The sequence below is a fragment of the Ammodytes marinus genome (assembly GCF_949987685.1).
Source record: "Ammodytes marinus genome assembly, chromosome: 11".
Lineage (NCBI taxonomy): Eukaryota > Metazoa > Chordata > Actinopteri > Uranoscopiformes > Ammodytidae > Ammodytes > Ammodytes marinus.
The window spans coordinates 4,026,536-4,054,342 of NC_137215.1; the positions used below are offsets into that span (position 1 = coordinate 4,026,536).

General features: G+C 39.7%; 2 protein-coding genes across 3 annotated transcripts in view; one reads left to right on the forward strand and one right to left on the reverse strand.

Moving 5' to 3' along the window:
* Nucleotides 1-14,758, reverse strand: part of wdfy4 (WDFY family member 4) — a 116,112-nt gene extending 101,354 nt beyond the window's left edge. For both annotated transcript variants that reach the window (XM_080037131.1, XM_080037130.1), the window contains exons 1-8: nt 14,531-14,758; nt 11,769-12,014; nt 8,624-8,735; nt 6,592-6,794; nt 5,744-5,872; nt 4,226-4,415; nt 2,013-2,202; nt 1,194-1,354 (exon numbers count right to left, since the gene is read on the reverse strand). In XM_080037131.1, the coding sequence (XP_079893257.1) occupies nt 1,194-1,354; nt 2,013-2,202; nt 4,226-4,415; nt 5,744-5,872; nt 6,592-6,794; nt 8,624-8,735; nt 11,769-12,014; nt 14,531-14,551 (1,252 nt within the window). In that variant the 5' untranslated portion in view covers nt 14,552-14,758. The remainder of the gene's footprint in view (nt 1-1,193; nt 1,355-2,012; nt 2,203-4,225; nt 4,416-5,743; nt 5,873-6,591; nt 6,795-8,623; nt 8,736-11,768; nt 12,015-14,530) is intronic.
* Nucleotides 14,759-16,947: 2,189 nt separating this feature from the next.
* On the forward strand, nt 16,948-25,651 carry LOC307257569 (uncharacterized protein; the record flags this gene model as incomplete). The annotated part of the gene is made up of 10 exons (XM_080036830.1): nt 16,948-17,068; nt 18,822-18,957; nt 19,981-20,091; nt 20,936-21,068; nt 21,977-22,155; nt 22,841-22,914; nt 23,505-23,667; nt 24,041-24,117; nt 24,429-24,625; nt 25,175-25,651. 10 exons carry the CDS (start codon nt 16,948-16,950, stop codon nt 25,649-25,651), a joined length of 1,668 nt encoding a protein of 555 aa, XP_079892956.1.
* Between the last annotated feature and the right edge of the window lie 2,156 nt (nt 25,652-27,807).

Here is a 27,807-nt window from a genome sequence, read left to right on the forward strand (position 1 = left end):
TAATCCCATTCATTTTCACACTTAAGACAAAATCGCATCAGAAACCAAAACGAGATCAGCACAAAACAAGTCCCTAGTCCCGGCGCTGGAAAGAGATCCACTCCATGATGTGATGGATGGTTGGCTGCTGGGAGTGTGTGTGTGTGTGTGTGTGTGTGTGTGTGTGTGTGTGTGTGTGTGTGTGTGTGTGTGTGTGTGTGTGTGTGTGTGTATGTATGTGTGTGTGTATGTATGTGTGTGTGTAAGTTAGGTTGTGTGTGTGTGTGTGTGTGTGTGTGTGTGTGTGTGTTTTTGTGTGTGTATGTATTATGGACACTCCATTTATGAGTTGTTGGATGGAGGTGTGTGTGTGTGTGTGTGTGTGTGTGTGTGTGTGTGGATGATAGATGGCTGCTTGCTGTAGGCCAGTGGTGAATGGATGTGGGGCGTCCTAACACAGTTACATGGGACTCCACCACTTCATCATCCCAGACATAATCACCTCAGCCTCCTGTTAACCCCATGGGTCTGCTGCTCTGCAAAGACTCTGCTGCATGAACTATCTATCTATCTATCTATCTATCTATCTATCTATCTATCTATCTATCTATCTATCTATCTATCTATCTATCTATCTATCTAGCAAAGGAGTGTTGCATGTAGTGGGTGGATTGTGTGAGGGCAAAAGTTCAAAAGAGGGATAAACTGTTTGGTCATTTGGTAGGCCTATTCCCCACTTAAACCTATATTTGCTGAGCCGACGATGTTATAATAATTTGGATCATTTTGACTTGCGAATAACGAAGGGATGGTTAAGACTTTATCATGATACAATCAACCGTTTCATATATGTGTGTGTGTGTGTGTGTGTGTGTGTGTGTGTGTGTGTGTGTGTGTGTGTGTGTGTGTGTGTGTGTGTGTGTGTGTGTGTGTCTGTCTGTCTGTCTGTGTGTGTGTGTTCGTGTGTGTTCCAAACTACCGCTGCAACCTTATAGGAGTGTCTTACCTTTTTTTCACAATATATTTATTGTAGTTTTTTAATTTAATTTTACAACACAAACAAACAAGCACCTGCACCGTCACAACATACACAAACAAAAAAACAAAAAATTAAAATTAAAAAAAATAAAAGAACAGAACAGAACAGAAATGAAAAAAAAGGAAAAATGACCAAAGAAAAAAAAGCGAATCTATCTCATGTTGCAGTGTCTTACCCTTGGTGAGTGGCGGGTCAAACTTGAATCCCGGAGGTTGTGGGTTGGAGACACACAGAGCCACTTTCAGCTCCGTCTTTCCAAACATGGTGAAGGAAGCTATGAGAGACAGTAACTCCTCAACAGGCCTGAACTCCTCCACGGAGACACTGTCCTCACAGCTGAGGAGGGGACAAGGAGAAGGGACAGAAAATATTTAGGTAAATGAAAAGCAGAGAAAAAAGTCTGTTAGAGTAAATAACTTACATTTATATGAATAACCTGTATATTTACAAAAAATAAAAAGGTCCAAATGTACAATCAGGTGTTGATATGACTAAACCTTATCTGTTTGCGTCTGTTTATTTCTCCTATACAACCATCTTTAACGGTCATTATCTCAATTTTTCAATACTCTGAACCACAATTCTCAACCTCTAAAGCACTTACATCAACTAAACTTTCCATAATCATTCTTAGCGCTATTCTGAAGGCTGTGACAGACAGATTTGTTTATATGTTTTTAATTGTCTGATTTATGATACATTTAGTTCATAACAACATGCTGAATATTAACATATTGAATATTAATTTTCAAGACCTGTTCATAGTATTTTTGATCTATAAAATAAAAAAAAAGTTGTATTCAAAGTCTGTTCAGTAAAACCTTTGGACACTAATATCTTGTAAAAAAATAAATTAAAGATTTAACCAACATCTAGATTTTAGTTGTTTTGTAAGGAGACACAAATATACACTTAGTCAGATATTGCATTGTTTGCATATTGATTCAAACATTTCTGAAAAAATAGTTTGCTTTTATCCTTTTTATCATCTCACCGTTTGAGTATCTCCTCCAGGGCCTTGTATCCGTTGTTTGAGTCAAACTCAGTGAAGAGAGCCGGGCTGAGGGCGTACGTGTCTCTGATGAAACTGAAGACAGCCACAGCCACCTGGGCCAGCAGCAGCCCCGGGACCTCAGGGCTGATGGTTAGCAGGTTCTGGATGCAGATACGCACACAGTTCTTACCTACGGACGGAAAACACAGAGAGCAACATCAGTGAAGGAGTTATAAAGGGACACTGTACATTAGGACAACGATGAACACACACAAATTCCGTCAAAAATCCCAATTCAACACATGCATTCTTGTGAAAAAGAAATGTGTCAATAAATGTCAAGTCTGACTCCAACTGAATAGATTTTGGACATCAAAAGGTAAAAAGTTACGGTCTGCAACTTTACATAGTGTGATGTCTCAGTGACCTTGTACCATATTGTAGGTTCTTATGAGCTACAAACAATGCATTTTCACTGTTCTGCAATTGTTTGCCTCGCGGGGGCATGTAACCGCCAGGCAGTAGTTCTAGTTATTTATAACCTCAGGGCAGTAGTTTTTAGTATGTTTCTCTCTCTCTCTCTCTCGCTGACACACACATTATTTCTTAATTTAAAATTTGAAAAAAGAAAACATGTGAAAGCTGTGCCATCAACAAATCTTCTTCCGCTTTTACATAGTTTTGAATATACCAGGCACATGCTAAGTCAATGGAGATAGGGCTAGAAGTTCCAGCGCCATGACAGAAACGACACGTGCAGTTTAGTGTGAAGATTACATAAGGCAAGGCAAGTTTATTTATATAGCACAATTCAGACACAAGGCCATTCAAAGTGCTTTACAGGGGGTAAGATTAAAATATATCAAGTATAGAATACACAAAAAATGTGTGTGTGGCATTAGGCTGTTTAACAACCTGCTAGAAAAGACCATTTTAAACCAAAGAGCTATAGATCATAAGTGAGCAAAATATGATGCTTTAAAATTACTGTTAACTTCTTGATCTCCCTACCAATTTAAAGTTAACTTGTGTTCCAGAACATTCAAGTGAATCAAGTGTTTTTATACAGGCATCATGTGAATCATAGTTGTAGAGCTGTGTGAGACGTTTGGTCATGTGACTATAATCAACTCACTACTGGAACAAAATTATCTTTGTGCACACATATCTTTTTCCAGATTAAATCAAATGACTCCGTTGCTGTGCAGTTTGTTTTCTGAAGCATTTTATACTTTTGCTTGTTTTCAATGGGCTCGTTGAATTATTATAACTTTATTACACGGTACAGCACTGATAAAACGCTGTGTTCTGATTGGTCGATCACGGCATTCTATGGTTGGTTATTTCTCAATAAGGAAAGCTTGTTCATTCATCGTTACTATGGGTGACAGAATGTTGCAACGGACAATGTTTTGATGAATCACTTCCTGTCGTATCAAGCCACTGACAGACGTCTACAAACAGTTCCATACTAGTCCAGTCAAGATGACATGAGGAAGTTTAGCAACAAAGTTAAGAAGTTACAGTTGCTATGAAGTAAGTTCTGACCGCATTGGACACTTAACAGTAGCTACAGACACACACACACTTTTTATGAGTTTTGAGTGATCTCACTTAGCAGGCTGTGTACAGTGATGCTTTTTTTTTTTTTTAACTTTTATTTATACAGGTAAATCCCATTGAGACCGAAGACTCTTTTGCAAGGGAGACCTGTTTTCCTTTCCCACGTTACCATTCACACACCGATAGCAGGCTAACTATCGACATTCACACGAGGCAAGGTGGGTGAAGTGTCTTGCCCAAGGACCCAACAACTATGACACAGGTGGCAGGGCGGGGATCGAACCTCAAACCCTTTGATCATCAGCCGACCCGCTCTACCAACTGAGCCACAGTCGCCCCTAGCTGCAGCAGACACACACACACAGCTCACCTAGCAGGCTCTGTACAGTGTTATCAGTAGCTGCAGACACACACACACACACACACACACACAGCTCACCTAGCAGGCTCTGTACAGTGTTACCAGTAGCTGCAGACAGACAGACACACACACACACACACACACACACACACACACACACACACACACACACACACACACACACACACACACACACACACACACACACACACACACACACACACACACACACACACACACACACACACACACACACACACACACACACACACACACACACACAGCTCACCTAGCAGGCTCTGTACAGTGTTGCCGGTGGCTGCAGCAGACACAGCCTTTAGAACCCGTGAGGCCTGGTGCCTCCATGCTGCGCTGGTCTGGTCCCAGAGCGACGTCAGACCGATGATCAGACACTGGAGCTCCTGAGTCGAGACCAAACGCTCCACATTCACCGGCAGTCTGCACAGCTGGAGGAGCACCTGGAGAACAGAGTTACCTTTAGTTTTTTTTATTTTTTAACCTTTATTTATACAGGTATATCCCATTGAGACCGAAGACTCTTTTACAAGGGAGACCTGTTTTCCTTTCCCACTCACACACACATTCGTACACCGATAGCAGGCTAACTATCGACATTCACACGAGGCAAGGTGGGTGAAGTGTCTTGCCCAAGGACACAACAACCATGACACAGGTGGCAGGGCGGGGATTGAACCTCCAACCCTTTGATCATCAGCCGACCCGCTCTACCACCTGAGCCACAGTCGCCCCAAAAGTTTATTAGTTGTTGTTTATTGTCAGGGACCGGGTACAAAAATATCATTAATATCACGATAAAAGATGGTTTGTACCAGATTATAGAAGTCAGTGATTCTGTAGAATGCTTAGGTCAAACTCACTTTATCAAAAATCTGTGAATATCGTCCATATCAAAATGTGCTACCTGTACATACTGTAAGTTCTCTGAAAGAAATCCAGTGTTAATACACAGCCCAAGTTCTGTAAACTGGTATGTTGCTAGATACAGTCGGCTCCCTTTGTCTACATAGCAGTTTACAGAGCCTAGGCAGGGGATTAACACCAGATGTATTCTCAATGCACACAGGGTATGGACAGGTAGCGGATCATGAGGAGACATTCACTGATTTTGACCAAAAAAAAACTGTATTTGACAACAACAAGCTTTCTCCAGAATCACTGACTCCACCTTTAACATGAAGCTATTGCCTGAGCTTTCCCTATTCATATTTTGAGTGTCATACTGTATGGAATGTAGGCCTGGCCCGAATGCCATTTTTCAGGCTTCGAATATTCGTTGGTTTTTCCGAGCTAATATTCGGATATTCGTTCCAGAAAAACACACCATCAAAAAAAAAAAAAAAAAAAAAAAAAAAACGTTAATAATCCCTATATACTCCCTTGAACCGATTTTGACAGTATCTGCATATTTTGTTGAAGATTTACACGCTCGGAGGTGAAGTAATGGATGCGCTATGACACTTAGTGATGTAATATCCTCCTAAATGAGCAATACTACTACTACTACTACAATATTACTAACTTTTATATCCAAATATAAAATTATTTGATGACATTATATTGCAGTACTAGCTTCTTGCAAAAAAAAAAAAAAAAAAAAAAAACGAAGCTCCGAATACTAATTTAAGCTCCGAATACTAATTTAAGCTCCGAACGAGTATTCGAATAATTCGGGCCAGCCCTAATGGAACGTGAAGCCCACTGAGGCAAATGTCTATTAGTGATATATTGGGCTGTACAAATAAAAACTGATTTGATTTGAGCTGACCTGTGTTAGTGGCTCCTGGAAGGTTTCCTCGGCGGCCATGTTTTCCTTCTGGGCGGGAAGACACACCAGCAGGTACAGACACTTCACCAACGCAGCTGGAAGCCCCGGGTTTATACAGAGCAATGTATCCTGTAAACACACACACACACACACACACACACACACACACACACACACACACACACACACACACACACACACACACACACACACACACACACACACACACACACACACACACACACACACACACACACACACACACACACACACACACACACACACACACACACACACACACACACACACACACACACACACACACACACACACACACACACACACACACACACACACACACACCTTAGTGTCCCCTTTTTGACCAGAAAAATGCTTGAGCTAAAATATGACAATTAAAAAAGAAAGACATTCAGAATTCTTAATTTCATAAATTCCAGGTCTTTATTTTCCAAATGTATTCATTAAAATTAAAATACAAAATTAAATTAACTAATAGTCCTAAATCATGGATCTGTTTTTATTGTGAAGAAACGTGAGGTAAACATTAATATGATGAGTTGACCTAATGTTGTTCAGTTTCCAAAGTTTTCTAAAGATAATTTCCACATGAATATATATATTATATGTATTTGGCAGCTACTGCCATCGGTGTATGAGTGTTTGTATGAATGGGTGAATGTAGTAAGAAATGTAAATTGCTTTGGGGCTGAGAAAATCGGCTAGAAAGCGCTATATAAGTCAAGTCCATTTACCATATACCATGAATGAGGGACAAATTAGACACCTTTAAAAAAATCACTTCCCCGTAAAACATAATCATGACTCACTGATCCGTTGGCGGTCATCAGCAGCAGAGCCTGTAGCAGCAGCCATCCCTGACTGTCTGTCTGCTCACCGTCTGTCTGCTCACCGTCTGTCTGATCACCGTCTGTCTGCTCACCGTCTGTCTGCTCACCGTCTGTCTGCTCACTGTCTGTCTGCTGTGTCTCCTGCCTCTGGAAGAACTGGACCACTTCACCACGGGCCCCCTCTGAAAACATATACAGTCAATGACACACAAGACTAAGGGTTTTGTAGACATGGATTAAAGCTGGGGTATGTGATTTCTGATTGGTCAAAGTTAACATGAGCTGTACACTTTGACCAATCAGAGCGGGGCTCCGATTCTCTGTTCTTATTGGCTGTTGGGACTGTCCATTCACTTTGGCATGACTTTGTTGGTGTAGAGCGTGTCAGGAAGGGACCATAGGGGAGGGACCAAAGAGAACAAGTGGAGCGGTTGAGGTATTTGTATTCGAATCTCTATCCCAACTGCCATTTTCTCCCCAAATCCTCCACCCCAGCTTTAAGCCTAGTCCTGGACTAAATGGAATTTTGAATGGAGATTGTCCATTGAAAGTAGAATATAGTCCAGGACTAGGCTTAATCCATGTCTGAGAAACAGGCCCTATATGTTAGTGAGTGAGTGAGTGAGTGAGTGAGTGAGTGAGTGAGTGAGTGAGTGAGTGAGTGAGTGAGTGAGTGAGTGAGTGAGTACCACTGTCTAGTAAAATCAGTCAAATCTAAAGCCATGTTTCTGTCAAGGTCCACAGTGTGTGCTCAAATAGAAGGCAACATGCGTATCTGAAACTAGTTTGGGTGGAGAGGCGTTTCAGTTCTACTTTCATTGATAGAATTTGCATACTTTTTCTATTTTCGTAAGTCTCAATTTTTGTGCTACCCAAAAGTTTCTGGAAAATGATTTTAATATGACAGAATATACCTCTAAAAATTGAGCAGAGATTTGAAAAAGAGCCCTTTTTTGTTGGGTGGCATTTTAAAGAAGTACAGGACTATAAATAGCTGATACATGCACCATGTTAGCAACTTATTAAGTTTGAATCAAATCAGGAAGTAGGCCTATGTACTTCCCTAGAAACAAAAATGAGCTTCTCCTTCATAACTCAAGACAAATACAAACTGACCTTTATCAACCAGCCACAGACGGACAGACAGGGGAGAAAGTATTGCAACCTCAAGAAAGGAACTACATAATATCAGATTGCATTATCTTCAGCGTCCCATTCACATTAACATAACACCAGTGACATTAACACTAAAGCCTCATTTACACTGAGTGGAACAGTTCACTTTTAGGCACCTAATTATTTTGCATTTCCACTGTTAAAAGTTCTAAAGGGTACCAAAATTAGCTAACCGTTCCACTCTTATTTTATTTTTTCATTATGAAGAGACGTGACACCCTTTCTTTTGGGTACTAAGCCGTCCCAGAGGGGTGGAGCTACACACTGCAGTCCACTGATTGGTCAACAGAATACTTTTTTGGCGAGAGATTATCGGCCATTCATAAATCACCTCTGCAAGAGTGAAGAATCTTTTGTTTAAAGTGGTCTATACTCTATACCATCTTAACCTTGCCGAGCTCCGGCTTGCATAGTAGTTAAAGGTTCACCACAAAATGCAGGAAATTAAGTGTTTACTGTGTGTGTGTCCCTATTGTTTAAACCACACCTACACCCTTGGGCTTATGAGAAGGGAAACTACAGGCACACTGAAAAAGCAGAATTAGACAGAGGTGGTAGAAAGTCCCTCTACCTGAATCAAAGTACCATATTTGCTGCTATGAGCGAGCGGGGGTTAGTAGGCAGGCAGTAAGGCAAGTTTATTTCTATAGCACAATTCAGATACAAGGCCATTCAAAGTGCTTTACAGGGGCAAGATTAAAATACATCAAGTATAGAATACACATTGGAAAAGCGAATGAAAAATATGAATAGAAACAAAAATAAAATAAAAATTGCAGGTTAAAAAGGGAAACAGAAAAGTCTTAAGTTTTGATTTAAAGGAGCAGAACTGTACCTGCCGGCTTCTCTGCGATCCTGTTGTGGATATTATGGATGACATGGTTGGCTGTGAGCGCCGCAAGATCCTTTATGTTCAAACCTTCAAGTCTGCCGCCCTCCGCACACACCTGGGATCAGAAACAAGAGAGGCCATTTTGAGAAGACATTTACAAAGACATTAGATTCAAAGTGTGTATTGTCATATGCCCAATAAGAAGTAGGTTCTCAGTCATACAATGAAATCTTCCTTTGTTTTCCACAGACTGAATGCCAAGAAAGAAATATATAAATATGCAAATATACACACCTTGTAAGCCAGCAGATAAATAACATTTTCACCGAGATTCATGCACTTTGCAATAAAAGCATGACACTTTCCATGTAGCTAGACTATTTCAATGCTAATCATTTTAGCTAATAGTGCCAAGCTGGGTTTGACTCTTATGGTCCATTTTTCCAAAATGGCCACCAATCTGTATCACTCGTCTAAAAAAAACCTTCATATATCTGGACATATGGGCCAGAAAGGGACATGCATGTTTACTTCAAAAGATAAATACAATCCCGCATTACAGGGTAGATCATTTAATCTTTCAAACAGATTGCTACATATATATTTTTTTAACATTTATTTCTACAGGTAAATCCCATTGAGACCGAAGACTCTTTTGCAAGGGAGACCTGTTTTCCTTTCCCACGTTACCATTCACACACACATTCATACACCGATAGCAGCAGGCTAACTATCGACACTCACACGAGGCAAGGTGACACAACAACTATGACACAGGTGACAGGGCGGGAATCGAACCTCCAACCCTTTGATCATCGGCCGACCCGCTCTACCACCTGAGCCACAGCCGCCCAGTATTTGCAGAATGCTGTCCATTTACTTTGAAATGATTGAGTAAAAGTTAACTACAATAAATAATTAAATATAGGATTTTGTTGTTCTGAAAGGGTCTTGGTCCATGTATTAGGTGTATTATGAGATTTAGTGAAACAATGGAACCATATGTGAGTTAGTCCTTAAAATACTTTGGCTAATGCAGTAGCCTAAATGCACGGCTCTATAAATAATAGACGTGCGTTCTATGTGCTCCTTCCAGTTCCATAAGAGGATATCGCATTTCACTGAGTTTGCAGTTCTAAAGTGAGGCCCTATATTCTGCTCAAATCTCTGGTCATGAGAAACACACACACACACACACACACACACACACACACACACACACACACGTGTACACAACCACGTGCACACACACAACCCCACACACATGTGCACACAACCACATACACCAACACACACACACACACCAAAGACTGATTACGTCTGCAGCCAATGTAAGCCCAATCAACGGTCTCCCTCACACACACACACACACAGCATGAGCACGGGTTAGGTTTCCTCATCACTGTGATGTAATTCCAGCACGGATGAACATTCCTCTTTCTCCAAAGCAAAGGCCTGAAGCAACGGATCTAAAGTGCTTTTATATTCATGACAGTTCAGTGAGGTGATTTACTAAGAGCACGCACACACACACACACACACACACACACACACACACACACACACACACACACACACACACACACACACACACACACACACACACACACACACACACACACACACACACACACACACACACACACACACACACACACACACACACACACACACACACACACTAGTTCAAAGGGAAATGTATGGGATCAGATGAGGGCCTAACAGCTGACTGTCATGTTGTTTTAATTCTCCATTCAAGCGTTGGTCTCTGGAATAGTTGTGGAAACTTCCGCTTCCTGGGGCGAGCGTTTAACCTTCACAAGGCTGAGGCTCCACTTTCTATGATCCATTCAGGATTCTCCCAGTGTACTGTATATACACACGTACAGTATATTGGAAAACCCGAAACATAACGCTTGCGGCCTTCGGCTACGCATTATCTGTTCATGTTGTCTGACTGTATGGGCCACTCTTTTGAACATTATATAAGTTTCAAGGGATTGTCTTCAAGTTTGCACACATTTCTAAATTAACTCGAAGATTAACTGAATTGATTTAGGAAGCCAAGATGTCAAAGGTCTTAAAGGTGCAGTGTGTAATATGACATCATCAAGAAAGTTCTACAAAGTTCTAGAATGCAACGCTCCCTGGGTAACCCCACCCCTTTTGAATAATAACAGAAGCTACAGTGGCCTTCAAGGACAAGAACAATTCTAAATTTTAAACAATGCACCTGATGACATTCCAACTATGACACTTTCAAGATGGCGGCACTAGGCCTTGGTCCAAAATATGCCGAAATATGGACATATATGAGACCCTTTCTAAGGGAAAAATATATAATTCAAAAAAAAATGTTCAGCTATTATGCACTAAATTAAATGTACTTATGGATATTATAATTACTTTCTACAAAATCTGCTAGGAAATAAAACCCAAAATTCTACACACTGCAGGTTTAAAAAGCATCTTTAAAGCATTGCATACCACTGCTGGACCTTCACCGTTCGCCAGCTGAATGCCTCGCGGAGTCATACAACTGCCAGGAACTATTTCTAGTTCCTTTTAATAATACTTGTACAATGAACGGCTAAATATAAAACTAAACAAAAAATATTAAAATCGATAAAAAAAAATTAATCAAATGTTCCCCTTCCATTAATATGAAAAAGTTACACACTATAGCTTTACGCAGGCTTCTTATTATCCCCATTGTTCCCTTACCTGTATGTATAGAGAGAAGAGTTTGAATAAATATAAAACTAAACAAAATTATGAATCGATAAAAAAAATGTATCAAATGTTCCCCTTCCATTATTATGAAAAAGTTACGCACTGTAGCTTTAAACAGGCTCCTTCTTGTCCCCATTGTTCCGTACCTGTAAGTATAAATAAACTTGCCTTGTCTTGCCTGAAAATTAAATCTTTTTTTAAGATATTTTTGGGCATTTTTATGCTTTATTTGATAGTGCAGAGAGACAGAGTTGAAATGGGGCAGAGAGGGGAGTGACATGCAGAGAACGACTGCGGGTGGGAATCGAACCCGGGTCCGCTGCTGGGCCCGGCCCGGGAGGGGGACGCCTTGTGAACTGAGCTAAAGGCGCCCCCTCGCACTATAGCTTTTAAACAGGCCCCTTTGTTCCCCTACCTGTATGTATAGAGTGAGGACTTTAACCAGATGTTCCTCTCTCTCCTCTGAAGGCTCATGGTCGGTTCTGTGTTCCGTGTGGATCCCCTGCAGCTCCTGTAGTCTCGTTCTGAGCTCTTGGACTTTGGCGTTCTCACAGAGGCCCTCCACTTTGCCCTCCGTCACATCCACAGACACAGACAGCTCCCCCGACGCACTCAGCTCGCCCGTCTCCTTATTGATACGATCGCCCTTAACTGTCTGCTTCTAGAGAGGAGCGAAAGTTAGGATAGGTTACTTCATTGGTCAATTAAAGGTAGAGTCAGCGATTATGTCAAAATCACAATTTGAATCAAATCAAATCAGTTTTATTTGTGTAGCCCAATATCACAAATATACATTCTCCTCAGTGGGCTTTACATTCCATACAGTATGACACCCTCTGCCCTTAGACCCTTAGCTCGGCTGAGAAAAAAACTCCCAGTTCCCCAATCCCTTTACCGGGATTAAAAAATTGAGAGATCTCAGGGAGAGTTGACAGAGGAAGGGATCCCTCTCCCAGGACGGACATCCTGCAATAGATGTCATATAATCTATGATGTGCTGCCTGTCCGTACTCTGCACTAGGCTCTGTAAACTGGCATGTTGCTAGCTATGGTGGGTTCCCTTTGTTTACATACCAGTTTACAGAGCCTAGGCTGTATATTAACACCCAATCTTTTTCAGCGCACACACAGTACGGACAGGTAGCGGATCGTGAGGAGATATTCACTGATTTTGACAAAAGGTGATTTTTTCAACAAGCGTTCTCCAGAATCACTGACTCCACCTTTAAAGTCACTTTTTTGGTAAATCAACACAAGCCAGATATACACAACATAAACTTACACATGGCTTAACAGACAGACAAAAAAGTGAGCAATACTTCGGCTGTGCTACTTTTTTTATATATAGATGTCATGAGGTATTACATAATATCTAACTCCCTTACTACAGGAGCACACTGCCTGCATTGAGAAGCAACCAGACAGGCAGTCACACCACTGCAAGTCATGTGTCATTCTAATTAAGGCGAGACACAGCAGAAAAAAAACACAATTTTCAAGCACTGGTCAATTTTGAGATTTTTGTCTATTTCTCTTCCATAACATGTCTTCTTTCATACTAGTATAAATCAAAGGTCCAAAATGTACATTTAGGTGTTTATTTGACTAAACCTTGTCTGTTTGCGTCTGCATATTTCATTAGCTCAATATTAGTTTGCAACAATATCAACAATAATATAATGTAATATATATATATAGATACAGAATGTATATATAAATACAATTCAAAAGTCCTTAAGTCCGTAAGTGTCAATAGTGCAATCATGTGTGTATGAGATACAAACATGTGTTCCAATTCTCTGTCACAACTAACAGTCATGTAACTATGAGTGAAGCCTGAGTGACTGGGGCATTGTTTCCTCATGGCAGGGGGATTATTCTGGGAACTTTCTGTGTTAAGAGACACGCACCAATGCACCTAAAGTCTCATTGGCAGAGACATCCAGTTAACTGACAGCCCGGAGCCGGTTGAATCGGTTATGATGGAATGCTGCTTCACATTCCATTCAAATTCAATAATACTTTGAACTTTTATCATGTGACAAAAGTTCCGTGTGGGAATGAGCGCACGGGAAAGGCAGACAGCAGGAATCCATCCACATACAGTATATACCTCTAGGTTTACATTACAATTAACCGTATTGGGGAGTTGTGCACTACATGTCATTTAAGTTTAACTACATTTTGCAGTAGCTTGCCGGTAGCTCAACTTCATTCATATTTGCATAGTGATTGGTGTTGTTAAATGTTTTTGTTTTTGTGGCATTTTTTGTGTAGTTAAAAGGTGGAGTCAGCTATTCTGGAGAATGCTTGAGGTCAAACTCACTTTGTCAAAAGAATTTCCAAAAAAGGGGGGGGGGGGGGGCACCGTTATTTTTTAGTGCACATACAGTACAAATAGGTAGTAGATCATGAGAAGATTTCACCGTTTTTGACAAAAAGTGGTTTAGACAACAAGCGTTCTCCGGAATCACTGACTCCATCTTTAACAACTGAAACTACAAGGAATGTTTGGGCCACAAAAGTAAAAAAAATATTGAATTGTGTTTGCTTCTCTAGTTGATCCCCCAGTGAGGAGCCCCAGATAATAGGAAATCCAGATTGGTTTACAACAGAAATGTGACATTCCTTCTAATTTAACTCCCTGTGTAAAGTTCAGATGGGACTGTTTGATTACATGCAGGTTTAGATCTCAGGGCTTTTTTTATGTTTGAACTTGTTATTTGTTTAGAAAAATATATATTTAATTATCATATTTTTGGTTTACGTACGAGCTGTGAAGAACACATTTGACCCTTAAGTTTTTCAATAAACTCAGTGGCATTTTTTTGCTGGCATGTGACTTTTTTGTAATATATTTTGTTATAATTTCATATCACATGTACATTGTCAAGCATTATTTTAAAAAATAGTTTCAACTACTTTTTCTAAGTATCTTTAGTGAACCAAAAGTGATTCCTCCCTACGGTAGCTTTGCTGTACTTCAATATCTACCAGGGTGAAGTCATTGAGTATTCTGCAGAGCTATGCTGAAAAAGTAGCTTCCCCAAAACACAATGCCAATGTAGTATGTCAGAGTGAAAAAGGCCAACAATGTAAGGGTACACAGTGCCATTTCTGCTGCCGTCAACATACCTTTTGAAACACACATTTAACTCAAGATATATCCTCACTTACCTGTGCTTGTATGAGAGCCATTTGGTTGCATCCCAGGCTCTAAAAAGACGCTGTATTATTCCAAGAGAGTGAGTGGTCTGCCTCTGTGTCCATTTCCCCTATAAGACAAGCACAAACTCGCTAAGACATTTCTTGCTTGAGCTAGCGCATACTGTGGCAAAAAAAAAATCCTCATCCGCCTTTTACTAATCTGCACCATGTAAGTAAATCCTAGGCACTGAACTTTGAACAAGCAACAGAGCAGAGCAACACACACACACACACACACACACACCCACCCACACACACACACATCAGCTGTCCCGGGTCATGTGCTTTCGTTACTTCCTTTAAAGAAGCAGAAGTGAGAAACTGTTGTTTAGCCTGTTTGGATGTGTGGCCCTCCCACTTTAAGGCTCAGAGCAGAAGGATTTTTATACATGTGTCCTCTTGTAAGCCTGATGTGGTATTTAAATGAAATAGGGAATGCCATGATTAATCAAACAAAGCTGTGAATTAATTATAGCTTACAGTAAACAGGTGAAAAGGTTAGCAAAAAAGTTACAACAACAAGCGTCCTCCAGAATCACCGAATCCACATTTAATTTGGGTTTTTAATCAGTAACCAGGGCATTTACAATATAGCAAATAAAATGTTGCATCTTGCCAGATTTTACAGTAAAGACATGTCCACTGTAACAGCTAAATAAACAAAACTTAAGCCAAAAATAACCAGCCCTCAGGTTTCAAAACACATTCCATTAGATTAGTCATTGAAAAGGAATCTCCAGCGATAAGATACTTTTACTTTCTTTTACAGTCAAAGAGTCATTTGTTCACTTCGGTTTACGAATTAAAATAATAGAGTAATCAGTGAATAAAGAGTTCCAACAATGGATAATACAGAATGTGTTTGTGTTTGTCCGAAGATAACTGGACGGACGGATCAATTCTACCTTGTTTAGCAGTATTTAAAATATTTATTAAGTTTAGTTTAGTAGCATCAAAAATGTGACGAAAGTATGTACAAGTAATATATTTTGTTAGAAAAAAATAATAATTTAGAGGAAATATAGGCCTGTTAACAATGTCTGTATCTTTAAATAAGCTTTGACATTCGGCTGCCCTATTGGACCTTCAAAATATAAAGGACTGGGTTAGTGTGGTTTGACTGGTTGTAGAGAGAGTGTCACTGAACTATGATTGGGAAACCACAAGGTTTATATAAGTGAGGGTTACCGAGGGAAATATCTAGCTCAATGGCGCTATCTTGTGGGTGTGTATGGAAATGTAGCCGACTGAATATTGTAGCGAGATAGATAGAGGCAAACAAACTGCCCCAAAATACATCAAATTAAGCCAGTTCAATTAGGTCTTAGACCATTTGATTTGTGAATACATTTGAGCAATAAAAACAGAGATTTTTGTAATTATTGGCCCATTGATGAATGTAGCACTAGCGTCGGTGTGAAGTATGGTAGCCTATGGAACTTATATGGTCGCTAAAATTGAACGAAGCCATCAAAAAACATGTCCAATTACGCCTTCACATAGTATGTAAAGTCAAAATATCTAGACCACAAAAAAAAGGGAGCAAATATTACCTTACACACGCTGTTTTCATTCATTTACACATGGACTCCACAGCTGTAACCGAAGTCACCGTCACCTGCTAAAATCAAAACCCTTATTTCTGGACACTATAGCTCCATGCCGCATTAACACCCCATATTACACCCCTATTATCAAGACATTTTCGCATTTTCTACCCCTCTAGGCTCCAGTATTTAGACAGAGCGTTAGCTAAACTCAAAATATGGTCTGGTGCTGCTAGCCTACTGTCGCCTCGCTCCTTGTAAACAAACTTTTTCAAGCTAACAGCACGTGCATTGGATACGATGACTTGCACTCTTATTTTCAACCACTGACGCAACCGCACTCAACCTCTTTTATCTATTACCTCCGTTTTAAATATCATACCAGTTGCAGTTGGCTATTTCCTATAAGAAATGTACATTTTTAATATTTATTTTAAGCTAATAAGTTAACAAAATAGTGTCTGCAATTCAAACGTCAGCCCCAAAACCCACAATATGTCCATGTCCCACACACGCTATATCAACTTCTATAGTGTTATCATCATATTTATAGACACCACGTGCTTTGTTGACGCACTGACGTCACTGCCCATGTGACCTGCCGCCAACCAATGACGCGACCAGGGCGTGGTCAATGAAATTAGCAGCACAATGAATGCGACCCGTTACTCTTTATTCTGCAGCCGAAATATGATCTCTCTCTCTCCTCACTCACTTACAATTATAATGTCGTAGCGATTCATCCCAGCAGCTGATTTTGTTAACGATTAAGCTTGTTTCCTTGTGGAAGTTTACTATTAATAGTAGGCCGTTTTTAGGCTACTATTCACGGCTGTAAAAATGCATCCGATGCCCGTTTGCTCCGTTAGCGGCGGTGACATATTTGACTGTATACAGGCAGGGAATATTGAGATGTGTATTCAATTCATTCAGAATGACCGGTCGATCCTGGAGGAAAGAGGTAAGGCTGGAATAAGATATCCTAATAGTGATTACGATTGTAGTTAAATATCTATTATGATTTGGTCTCTGTCGCTCAATTTTTCGGCCAATTTCTACTGAATATTTGGGCAAACTACAGTACAGCATATACCTAGCCTAGGCCACAACTTCCTGTCAGCATGCAGTTATTAGCATGTCTGTCAGTGAGGGTATTTCGTTCATTATCTTCATCATAAAGCCAAAATTTGGTGAGCACGATACAGATGCGAGCACATTTCTAATGCATATAGTAGGCCCATGTCTGTAATTTACATGTTGTCTTTTGAAATCTGTGACACAACGAACCTGGCTTAAGTTATAACGTGGAAATAGCCTATTAGGTCTGCACCATATCAGGAGAACTTATTATGTAATGCAATGCGTTATGCAATATAACAATGTTGAATATTGCCTTGAAGAGATATCACTTATATAATTATAATTGTGTGCAAAAGTGTTAGATGTCTTTCTGCTTTGAGTTTACTACAAACATAGACCCTGGATAGTCAGGAGTAGCCTATGCACTGCAGACACTGAAATGAATTAAAAAATTAAATGCATTATTTTCATTCCAACCCATATGTATTTGGTGTATTGATGGTTTCGTTCCTATATGTTTTGTGATGGTTATTCTTTGTATATATTGTATACGTTGTTAGTTCCTTGTATATGTTTTGTGTGGACCCCAGGAAGAGTAGTTGATGTTTCTGCATCACCTAATGGGGGATCCTAATAAAATAAAATCAAAACCACATGATTTTACTGTCTTATTAGGTTTAAGCCAAACATCCCAGAGCTTCCCTGTACAGCATTGGTTGGCTGCATCCTGTTGGCTTCACCTGATTGGCCAGATATATTGACATGCAGTCAGAGTGTGAAGGCATGGCACATGGAGTAGGCTTCCATTCATTGCAGTTCAATCAGTCTTTGCGATATGAATGCCTTGAATTTTGATATTACGCGATAACAATATCATATCTTATCCTTATGTATGTGTGCTTTGTCTATTTTTTGTATTGTTTGTCTTTTAAATGGACCTTGAGTCTCATAATAAAAGTTGATGATGATGATGATGATGATTATAGAGTTGTGATATATTGAATGTTGGGCCCTGGTAAATTGTATCGATGAGCAAGTGTCATTCATCTTTTCAAAGGACCAAAGCTCTAGTGATTTAGCCTCTATATGTGAGATTGTGTGGTACAGATTTAGATGGACAGATTCTGTGAAAACAACCTAGCACACAGTTAAAGCTACAGTGTGTAACTTTTTCATGTCAATTAATGTGTTGGTTACATCCAAGCCATCGCCAAAGGAGTTGATACAAAGTTGATTAAGCCTATTATCAGCTCCACAAAACTCTCTCTGTATTTCTCAGTATGGCAGCGTTTACAAACGGGTGTCGCCCCCCCTGACACTGGTGCAGGAGCTCAGAAAAAATCCCAAGAAAGGTTTCAGTTGTTGATTAAACCTAGACGTACAGCAGAAGGTATAAAATCCATGCAACCATCACCGAAAGCTTACCTCATGTACAAGTAGATGCACCGACAGTGTTGTTGTAATTACTCAGAATTCTTCACTTGTGGGCAGCAGAAGTTACGCACTATAGCTTTAAATGATTGTGTCAAAAGGGACCCTCAATCAACATGCTGACAGACTTAAATGATTAGTTACAGAGATGAAGATGCATTTGAATATTTTCTTTAACTATAATGTGTTTTGTCTCCATCCAGGCTGGGGCGGTTTTACACCACTCCACTACGCTGCGCTGCACGGTAACCGCTCCATGGTCGACCTCTTCCTTAGCAACGGAGCTGACCCCAACATGACATGTGACGCCGGACAGACCGCCTTTCATTTCGCCTGCAGGTAAAGAGCAGTTACATAGATCTCTAGTTAAATGCAGGTAAATATTTAGTTTTTTTTAAGCACTGGTGAATTTTGTGATTTTTGGCTATTTTGCTTCCATAACATGTCTTCTTTCATACTATTATAAATAACAGGTCTAAAATGTACATCTAGGTGTTTATTTTACTAAACCTTGTCTGTTTCCGTCTGTATATTTCTCCTTTTCAACCATTTTTAACGGACATTATCTCAACATTAATTTTTTCTTCAATACTCTGAACCAAAAATCTCAACTTCTAAAGCACTTACATCAACTTAACTTTCCATAATCATTCTAAGCACTATTCTGAAGGTTATTACAGAATAATTTTTTCATGTGTTGTTAATTGTCTGATTTATGAAAGATTTTGTTCTTAAAAACCTGCTGAGCATGAATTTTTAATACCTCTACATGCTATTTTTGGATTCATAAAATAAAGAAAAGGCTGTATCCAAAATCTGTTCTGTAAAAACAGTGGACACTAATATGTTGTAAAAATGTAAAGATATTTCCAATCTGGCTTTATCCAGTAGGCCTATTATCTAGATTTTGAGTCATGTTCATATATATGTAATAATAAGCGATTGATAGTTAAAGGTGCAGTGTGTAATTTGACATCATCAAGTAAGTTCTAGAAAGTTCTAGAATGCAACGCTCCCTGGGTTACCCCACCCCTTTCGAATAATAACAGAAGCTACAGTGGCCTTCAAGGACAAGAACAATTCTAAATTTTAAACAATGCACCTGATGACATTCCAACTATGACACTTCCAAAATGGCGGTGACAAGGCCTTGGTCCAAAGTATGGAGAAATATGGACATATATGAGACCCTTTCTAAGGAAAAAAATAGTAATTCTAAATAAATAAAATCAGCTATTATGCACTAAATTAAACGTACTTATGGATATTATAATTATTTTCTACAAAATCTGCTAGGAAATAAAACCCAAAATTCTACACACTGCAGGTTTAATAACAATTTGTATTTTTGACACCCTTTAGGCAAGGGAACATATTTGTCATTCACCAGATGATGCAGTATGGAGCCGATCTACGTATCATTGACCGTCAAGGGAAAACCGCCCTGCACCATGCCGTCACCGGGGGCAGCATGTATGTAACACAGCATCAGACACACCCTGCGTTCCAAATCACATACTCTTTCTTTTTACTTCACTACATACTAAAGTACAGAAGAGTTTTAGGGCCACAGGAGAGAGAAAAAAATCAGAGAAGGAAGATTTCTTTTAATTATGTCAAGAAATTTCAAGAATAAAGATGAATACTCAAAAATGCTATTGGAGTTAGTGGGGCATTTATGTATTTTCAGCATACTACAATTGACGTGCATGTATTGGGACATCCTAAACATTTTTCTGGCATACTAAATAGTAGGGAAGTATGGGTATTGGAATGCAGGGATAGAGTTGTTTTGTCTTTTTTAAGTGTGTGTTAACTAGGGCTTCACAACATATAGAAAATGTATTGTTATCGCAATGTCAACATTCATTGTTTCATATTTTCTATTCTAACTTTTCTATTTTAACCACTTCTTGAGAGAAAGCCTTGCAGATTATATTGTACTAAGTGTATACAGTATTCCATTAAAAACAATCAAGGTATACACTTGAATGGCATGCAGTAACAGTTAGACATCATCAAACATAGTATAGTTATTGTCTTTTTTTTTTTTTTTTTGGTATTTTTCATGCTTTATTGATAGTGTAGAGACAGAGGTGAAATGGGGCAGAGAGGGGAGTGACATACAGAGAACGACCGCGGGCTGGAATCGAACCCGGGTCTGCTGCTGGGCCCGGCCCGGGGGGTGGGACGCCCTACCAACTGAGCTAAGGGCGCCCCCCAAAGTTATTGTCTTGTTTTTTTGTGTGTGTACTTTAGCCAGTCACACACAAATACCTTATTCAAGCATTAACTATTTGTCGTTTATCTTCCCCAGTGTGACAGTTCACTTCTTGTGGGAGACTGGAATGTTCCGGTTCTCGGACACAGACATGTACCAGGTGACTCCGCTGCACCTGGCCGCGTCCACGGGCAACACAGAGGTGGTGCGCTACCTGCTCAGACAACAGGTAGGAGACAGGCTTCACTCACTCATATTGTGTAGTAGACAGAATGTTAAAAAAAACATATTAAAAAAATTAATGAAACTCAGCTAGTGGTCCGGTATTTGCTGAGAACATGTGGTAGAAACGTATCCCACTCCCACGCTCTTGTTGACAAAGTGGGCAAGTTACTACATTATCTTCTTTTTAGTTTTCAGCCTAAATTACATAATTTGCTGCTACATCCATCTTTGTGCCATCCAATCCCAGTCCACATAATAATCACCAAAATAATCTTAGCAACATACTTTTGAATCTGTGAAATCTTAAAATACCTTTCTGAAACAGGTCCCTATTCATTTTCATTTCATTTATACTCCAGAGATCAATTGACCCTTATTTGCAATGATTTTGAGTTTAACAAAAGCAAAGCAAAAACAACACATAATACACACAATATACAATGCAATTACATCAAATGCACAACAACTGATGAAGGGGAAAAAAAACGATTGAACATTTAGACGGCCATGTAGAATGGGTGAAAGTACAATATAACCTAATTAAAACAGTTACAGGTAGAATTCGGCAGATTCGGCAGACCAATGCAGACTATCTATTATCAGATATGCACCTTAAAGACCTACTTCACCGGTGGGAACATGAAGGTGTATTGAATTCTGAGATCCTATGTAGTATAAATGTGCAAATAAAATTGACTAACCCTACATTTCTCTTACTGTGATGTCTCAGTAAGAGAAATGTAGGGTTAGACAGTGAGACCATAAAACACTCTATCTGCCTTTTCTCAGGCTAGGATGAACCAATTTAAAAAAAAAATTGCACATTTATACTACATAGGATCTCAGAATTCAATACACCTTCATATTCCCACCGGTGAAGTAGGTCTTTAAACCCTGTTGTCTGTGCTCCAGAGATGTTGCATAGCCTCGGTGGACCAGGAGGGGGCGACTGCGCTGCACGTGGCCGCAGAGCGAGGCGGTGTGGAGGTGTGCTGGACGCTGCTGCAGAGGACAGGCTGCTACATGCTGCACCAGAAGAACCACAGCGGGCTCACCCCACTAGACCTCAGCAAACTGGGCAAGACTTACAGGTACATAGGCTGTTTTATTGGATGGATGGATGGATGGATGGATGGATGGATGGATGGATGGATGGATGGATGGATGGATGGATGGATGGATGGATGGATGGATGGATGGATGGATGGATGGATGGACGGATGGATGGATGGAAGAAAGGATGGATGGATGGATGGATGGATGGATGGATGGATGGATGGATGGATGGATGGATGGATGGATGGATGGATAGATAGATAGATAGATAGATAGATAGATAGATAGATAGATAGATAGATAGATAGATAGATAGATAGATAGATAGATAGATAGATAGATAGATAGATAGATAGATAGATAGATGGATGGGTTGATGGATGGATGGATGGATAGACAGACAGACAGACAGACAGACAGACAGACAGACAGACAGACAGACAGACAGACAGACAGACAGACAGACAGACAGACACACAGACAGACGGACACACAGACAGACACACAGACAGACAGACACACTACATTATCTTATTTAGGAACTACCGAACATTTTTTGTTGAATGTTTTGTTTTGTTTAATTACCTAGATAGATAGATAGATAGATAGATAGATAGATAGATAGATAGATAGATAGATAGATAGATAGATAGATAGATAGACTTTTACTTATAATACTGATTAATACTTTGCTTTGCTCTTTTTTCTTTCTCTCTCCAGACATCAGCAGCTGACTAAACTACTGAGACGCTACATGAAAGAGCCGATACACCACAAGCCTGAGGAGTCTCATGGTAAATTTTGTCAGACGTGCGAACAACCGAAAAAAACATAACGTATGCCTCCTTACTGAAGGCCAGAGCAGACATCCTTTTTTTCAGCTTGTCCATCAAAGGACAATGAATGTGACATTGCCATAATAGTGACAATAGTGGTTCCGTAACATTTAAAAGCACAATATGCAATATTTCAATTAAAAAAATAATTATATGGGTGATAGGATGACCTAGAGGAAAGGTGGCGGACTAGTAACCATGAGGTCACTGGTTTGATCCCCGGCACCGGACAGGAGGGTGTTAGTTGTAAAACTAGTTATGTCTGGTATTGCCCACCATCTCTACCATTGTGTCCTTGAGCAAGACACTTAACGCTAAACTGCTCCAGGGGCGCTGTACTATGGCTGACCCTGCGCTCTGACCCCCTCTGGAGTGTGGTAACTTGAGAGGGGGTATGCGGAAAGACACATTTCAATGTAACCATTGACTAATAAAGTAACTTATAAATTCACACAAAAATAATCGCATATTTGCATATTTGTGTTGATTTTTTGATGATATTAATGTTGATATATTTTAAACATATTTCTGTGTTCCTCCCTCCCCAGTGCTGTACTACTGGACGTTGTTCTTCCCGTCGATCAGCGGCGCGGCCATCCTGCTGATAGCCGCCATGTTGGGAGGATACGGAGGGCTGATCTGTGGACTGCTCTTCCCCTGGCTGGCTAGGAGCATCTTCACCCAGTTCCACCGCATGACAACGTACCAAAGGTTTGATATAAAGAGGGATAGATAGATAGATAGATGGATGGATGGATGGATGGATGGATGGATGGATGGATGGATGGATGGATGGATGGATGGATGGATGGATGGATGGATGGATGGATGGATGGATGGATGGATGGATGGATGGATGGATGGATAGATAGATAGATAGATAGATAGATAGATAGATAGATAGATAGATAGATAGATAGATAGATAGATAGATAGATAGATAGATAGATAGATAGATAGATAGATAGATAGATAGATAGATAGATAGATAGATAGATAGATAGATTCACTGTATCTATCTATCTATCTATAGATAGATACAGTGAATTATTCCTCTGTTGACATATCCTTGTGTTCCTTCCAGGTTACCCAACCCCATCTACCTGGGCACGCTCCTGGCTGGCATGTTCCACTCCCTGCTCTGTTTCTATGGGAAGATAATGCCTAATATCCTTTACAAATGAAACACACACACAAGTCTAATAGCTACAGCTCTGGAAAAAATTAAGAGACAATTGTGTATATTAAAATGCCAATGGGGTTACTTCATCATTAACCATAGTTGTCATGATGCAATAAATAAGTAAAGTATGTCCCTAGTGTATGTCTACTGCATGCTAACTAGATTATTTTTATGGTCAGATGTAGTATGTAGAATAGAAAAAAGGAACAGTGTGCGATTTGGAACGCAGGGATAATCAAGGGTTTTGTATAATAAAATACCAAGGGGGTTACTTCATCCTTAACCATAGCTGTATGTGTGTGGCCCACCAGTGCTCTAGTAGAGGTGTCCATGGTTCACTTTGCGCTGGTCCTGGCTCTGTTCTGTAAAGTCCTGACCCAGGACCCGGGCACTCTGGAGGGGAAGGAGGCCGACACGCGCTTCACCTGTATAGCCGACCTGGTGGAAAACAACCAGAGCCCACACCGCTTCTGTCCCTACTGTGAGGTAAGACGACATTAGGGTTTGGTTTGGTTTGATTTGACTTCATTTGATTTAAATTCATTTCCATCATTGGAAAAAAAATACACTCACATAGTTTATTCTTTCAAAAGGACAAACTCCCACTGAATGAATCAATGACGTGAAGATACATGTGATGTGAAATATTTATGGTGCAAGTTGATTTTCATCCGATGGTGAAATTGTGAAGCAGTAATTGTTTTAAACAGTAGGAAATAAAAACAAAAAAAATGGTTGATGGTAAAATTATTCTTGCACTGTTTCTTGTGTGTGAGCTGGAAAATATTTGATAAAGTAGCCTAAACTACAATACATTTTGTCCGCAAATAACAATTTTTTTGGATAAAGCAGTTATTGATATATATATAACATTTGAAAAATAGAGAGACCATTACAGTGCGTGAGCAGATATTCACTGATTTTGACAATAAGAAACAAGTGTTGACAACAAGTGCTCCAGAATCGCTGACTCCACCTTTAATAGTACACACTACGTATAGCCTTAACTTGGATTATTTCTCTGCCTTCCCTCAGTTGTTCCTCCCTGACAACACCAAACACTGCAAGCTGTGTGACATCTGCATCAAAGACTACGACCACCACTGTCTCTTCCTCAACCGCTGCATCGGCCGCGGCAACCACCGCCTGTTCCTCGTCTACATTCTATCCATGCTCGTCGCACACCTGCTCTTCGTCGCCACGGCTACTAATTACCTGTACAACAAAATGCCTAGCTACAGACCCACGTTTTCGTCGCGACTGTCCGTCTTAGGGGAGGAGTTTTGGGTGGTTGTCATGGTAGTTATGAACGCCATGACGGTGTTTTGGGAGTCGTGGTTACTGATCGAACAGTTTGACGCGATCGCCACGGGAACAACCATCTACTTCAGACAGTGCGAGAGTTCGGTGAGGCAGCGGTCGTTCGGACAGAGGTGCGTCATAGTGCTGGCGTTTCTGCTGGAGGGACGCAAACAGGTCGGACCGGTGGACAAAATATCCATAAATATTTAAACGTTTCACGTGGATTCTAGCTGTAAATTGTATGGAAGAGTGTAAGGGACAAAATAGATGAAAAGAATGAGTAGGAATGAATAGGAGTTTTTTTTAATTATGAATTGACAGTTTTGAAGTTCAAGAATCAATAAGGGCCATGGGAGAGAATTTTTTTTTTTTGTTTGTTTGTTTTTATTAGTATGTACTTAATAATTAACGTTTCTCTTATGAGTTATTGATCCTGGAACCTGTCAACATCTTTCCAACTTTACCGTCTTGAATTGTCGAGGGGTAATACGGAGGCTTCGTCGATGTGACGTCACTTCCGGTGCTCACTGGATTGTGGATCAGAATCGCCCCAAATAGTATACTGTTTTTAACACTAAAAATCTTGGCCGGATCTAGTAGATTAGAAGTATTTCCAATTTATTCTCGAAGTGCATTGTGAATGGACGTGGCCCTAATACTAATACCATGTAATAATTTCATCCTTGCTCACCTATAATAATATCCATCTCAGTTTACAGAGCCTTCGGTGTGCACTCAGCTTTGTGAAAATGTCCTTTAAGTTTCAATAACTCTCTAATGCCATATTACCACTTCTTGTACTTGAATGCAACATTTTGGTTATAACTTTAAAATAGCTCAACTCTTTTATTATAGAGCAGTTGTGTGGTTTACAGGATAACGACCACTAATAGTTTAAATGTTAACTTAGTTTCTAGAGACCTCACTGAATACTTAATAAGATAACGACATATAATATAACGTTAATAATCAACTTGTCTTGCTTACATTGTTCTGTGTAAAGTGCCGGGCATTTCTAAAACTGTGTTCTAGCAGGTAAGGCCTCTGAATGAATGCTTTAATTTGCACTATTTTTTTTATTTTTTATTATTTTTTTTATTCCAACTTCAGTATTTTTGTTGTTTTTAAGGTGAGACACTGCTGGTGACTATGGTAACAATTTTAAACTTATAGATATCAACATCAAATCTTTGCCCCGTTGATTACTTACATTAGAACAATTATTGTTCTGTGTAACATTTTTTTTAACAAATGTGCCATATCTAACACTAATTATGCATAAATGTGCATCTTCTTAAAAAAAACTAAAATTAAGTTGTATAGGAGAAATATACAGACGCAAACAGACAAGGTTTAGTCAAATAAACACATCAATTGTCATTTTGGACCTTTTATTATACTGGTATGGAAGCAAAATAGCCCTCCAAAAAATCTCAAAATTGACTAGTGCTTAAAAAAAGCGATATTTTTGCCTGTAGTGTCTCGCCTTAGATATAAGTTTGTCTATGTATAAAGTAAAGTAGTTGAATGCTGTGAACATATGTATGCTAATAAGAGTAGCTAGTCCTGTGTTTAGCTTGTGTTATAATGGTTGTTAGAGGGTGCACTGGAAAAGGCTTTTTTGTCCCTAACATAATGTCATTACCTCTCTGACCCGCACACACTCACTAACGAGATGTCTTCATTCACACTCATTTCCTATGTGTCCCGAGGGCCCATATTTCTAGATTATAAATGACGTTTAACACACACACACACTCACACACACACACGAGCGTGCGCACACACACACACAGACACAAACGTACACACATATACACGCGCACATACAGAGAGACACACACAAGCACGCTCACACACACACAGACACACACACACACACCCACACAGACAGACATAGACACACTCACACACACACACACACACACACACAAACACACACACACACACACACAAACACACAGACTCCTCCCCCTTCCCCCCTCCCTCTCCCCCCCACACACACACCCCAAGAGGCTGGTATGTCTGGACTATGTGAGTGGCTACGTCACTTGGTATTATTTAGTGTCTACTACTGTAGTGCTTGTGTCGCATATGAATTGGTTAAGATGAACGCATGATTTAAGCCTGTAGAACTGAGAGAATTTACTGTATTTCTCTCTCACTGTTATTATAATGAACTGAATGCCATTTGTGGATATCCTAATTATATTTTATAGTATGTACTTAACTTACTTGTGTATTTTACCTGTGGTGACATTGACACATATCTTTGTCTTCCAAGATGATAACATTTCGTTTTCATGCATTTAATAAAATCACTGAAATCTGCCATTTATAAATAAAAAAAAATAGTAATAATAAAA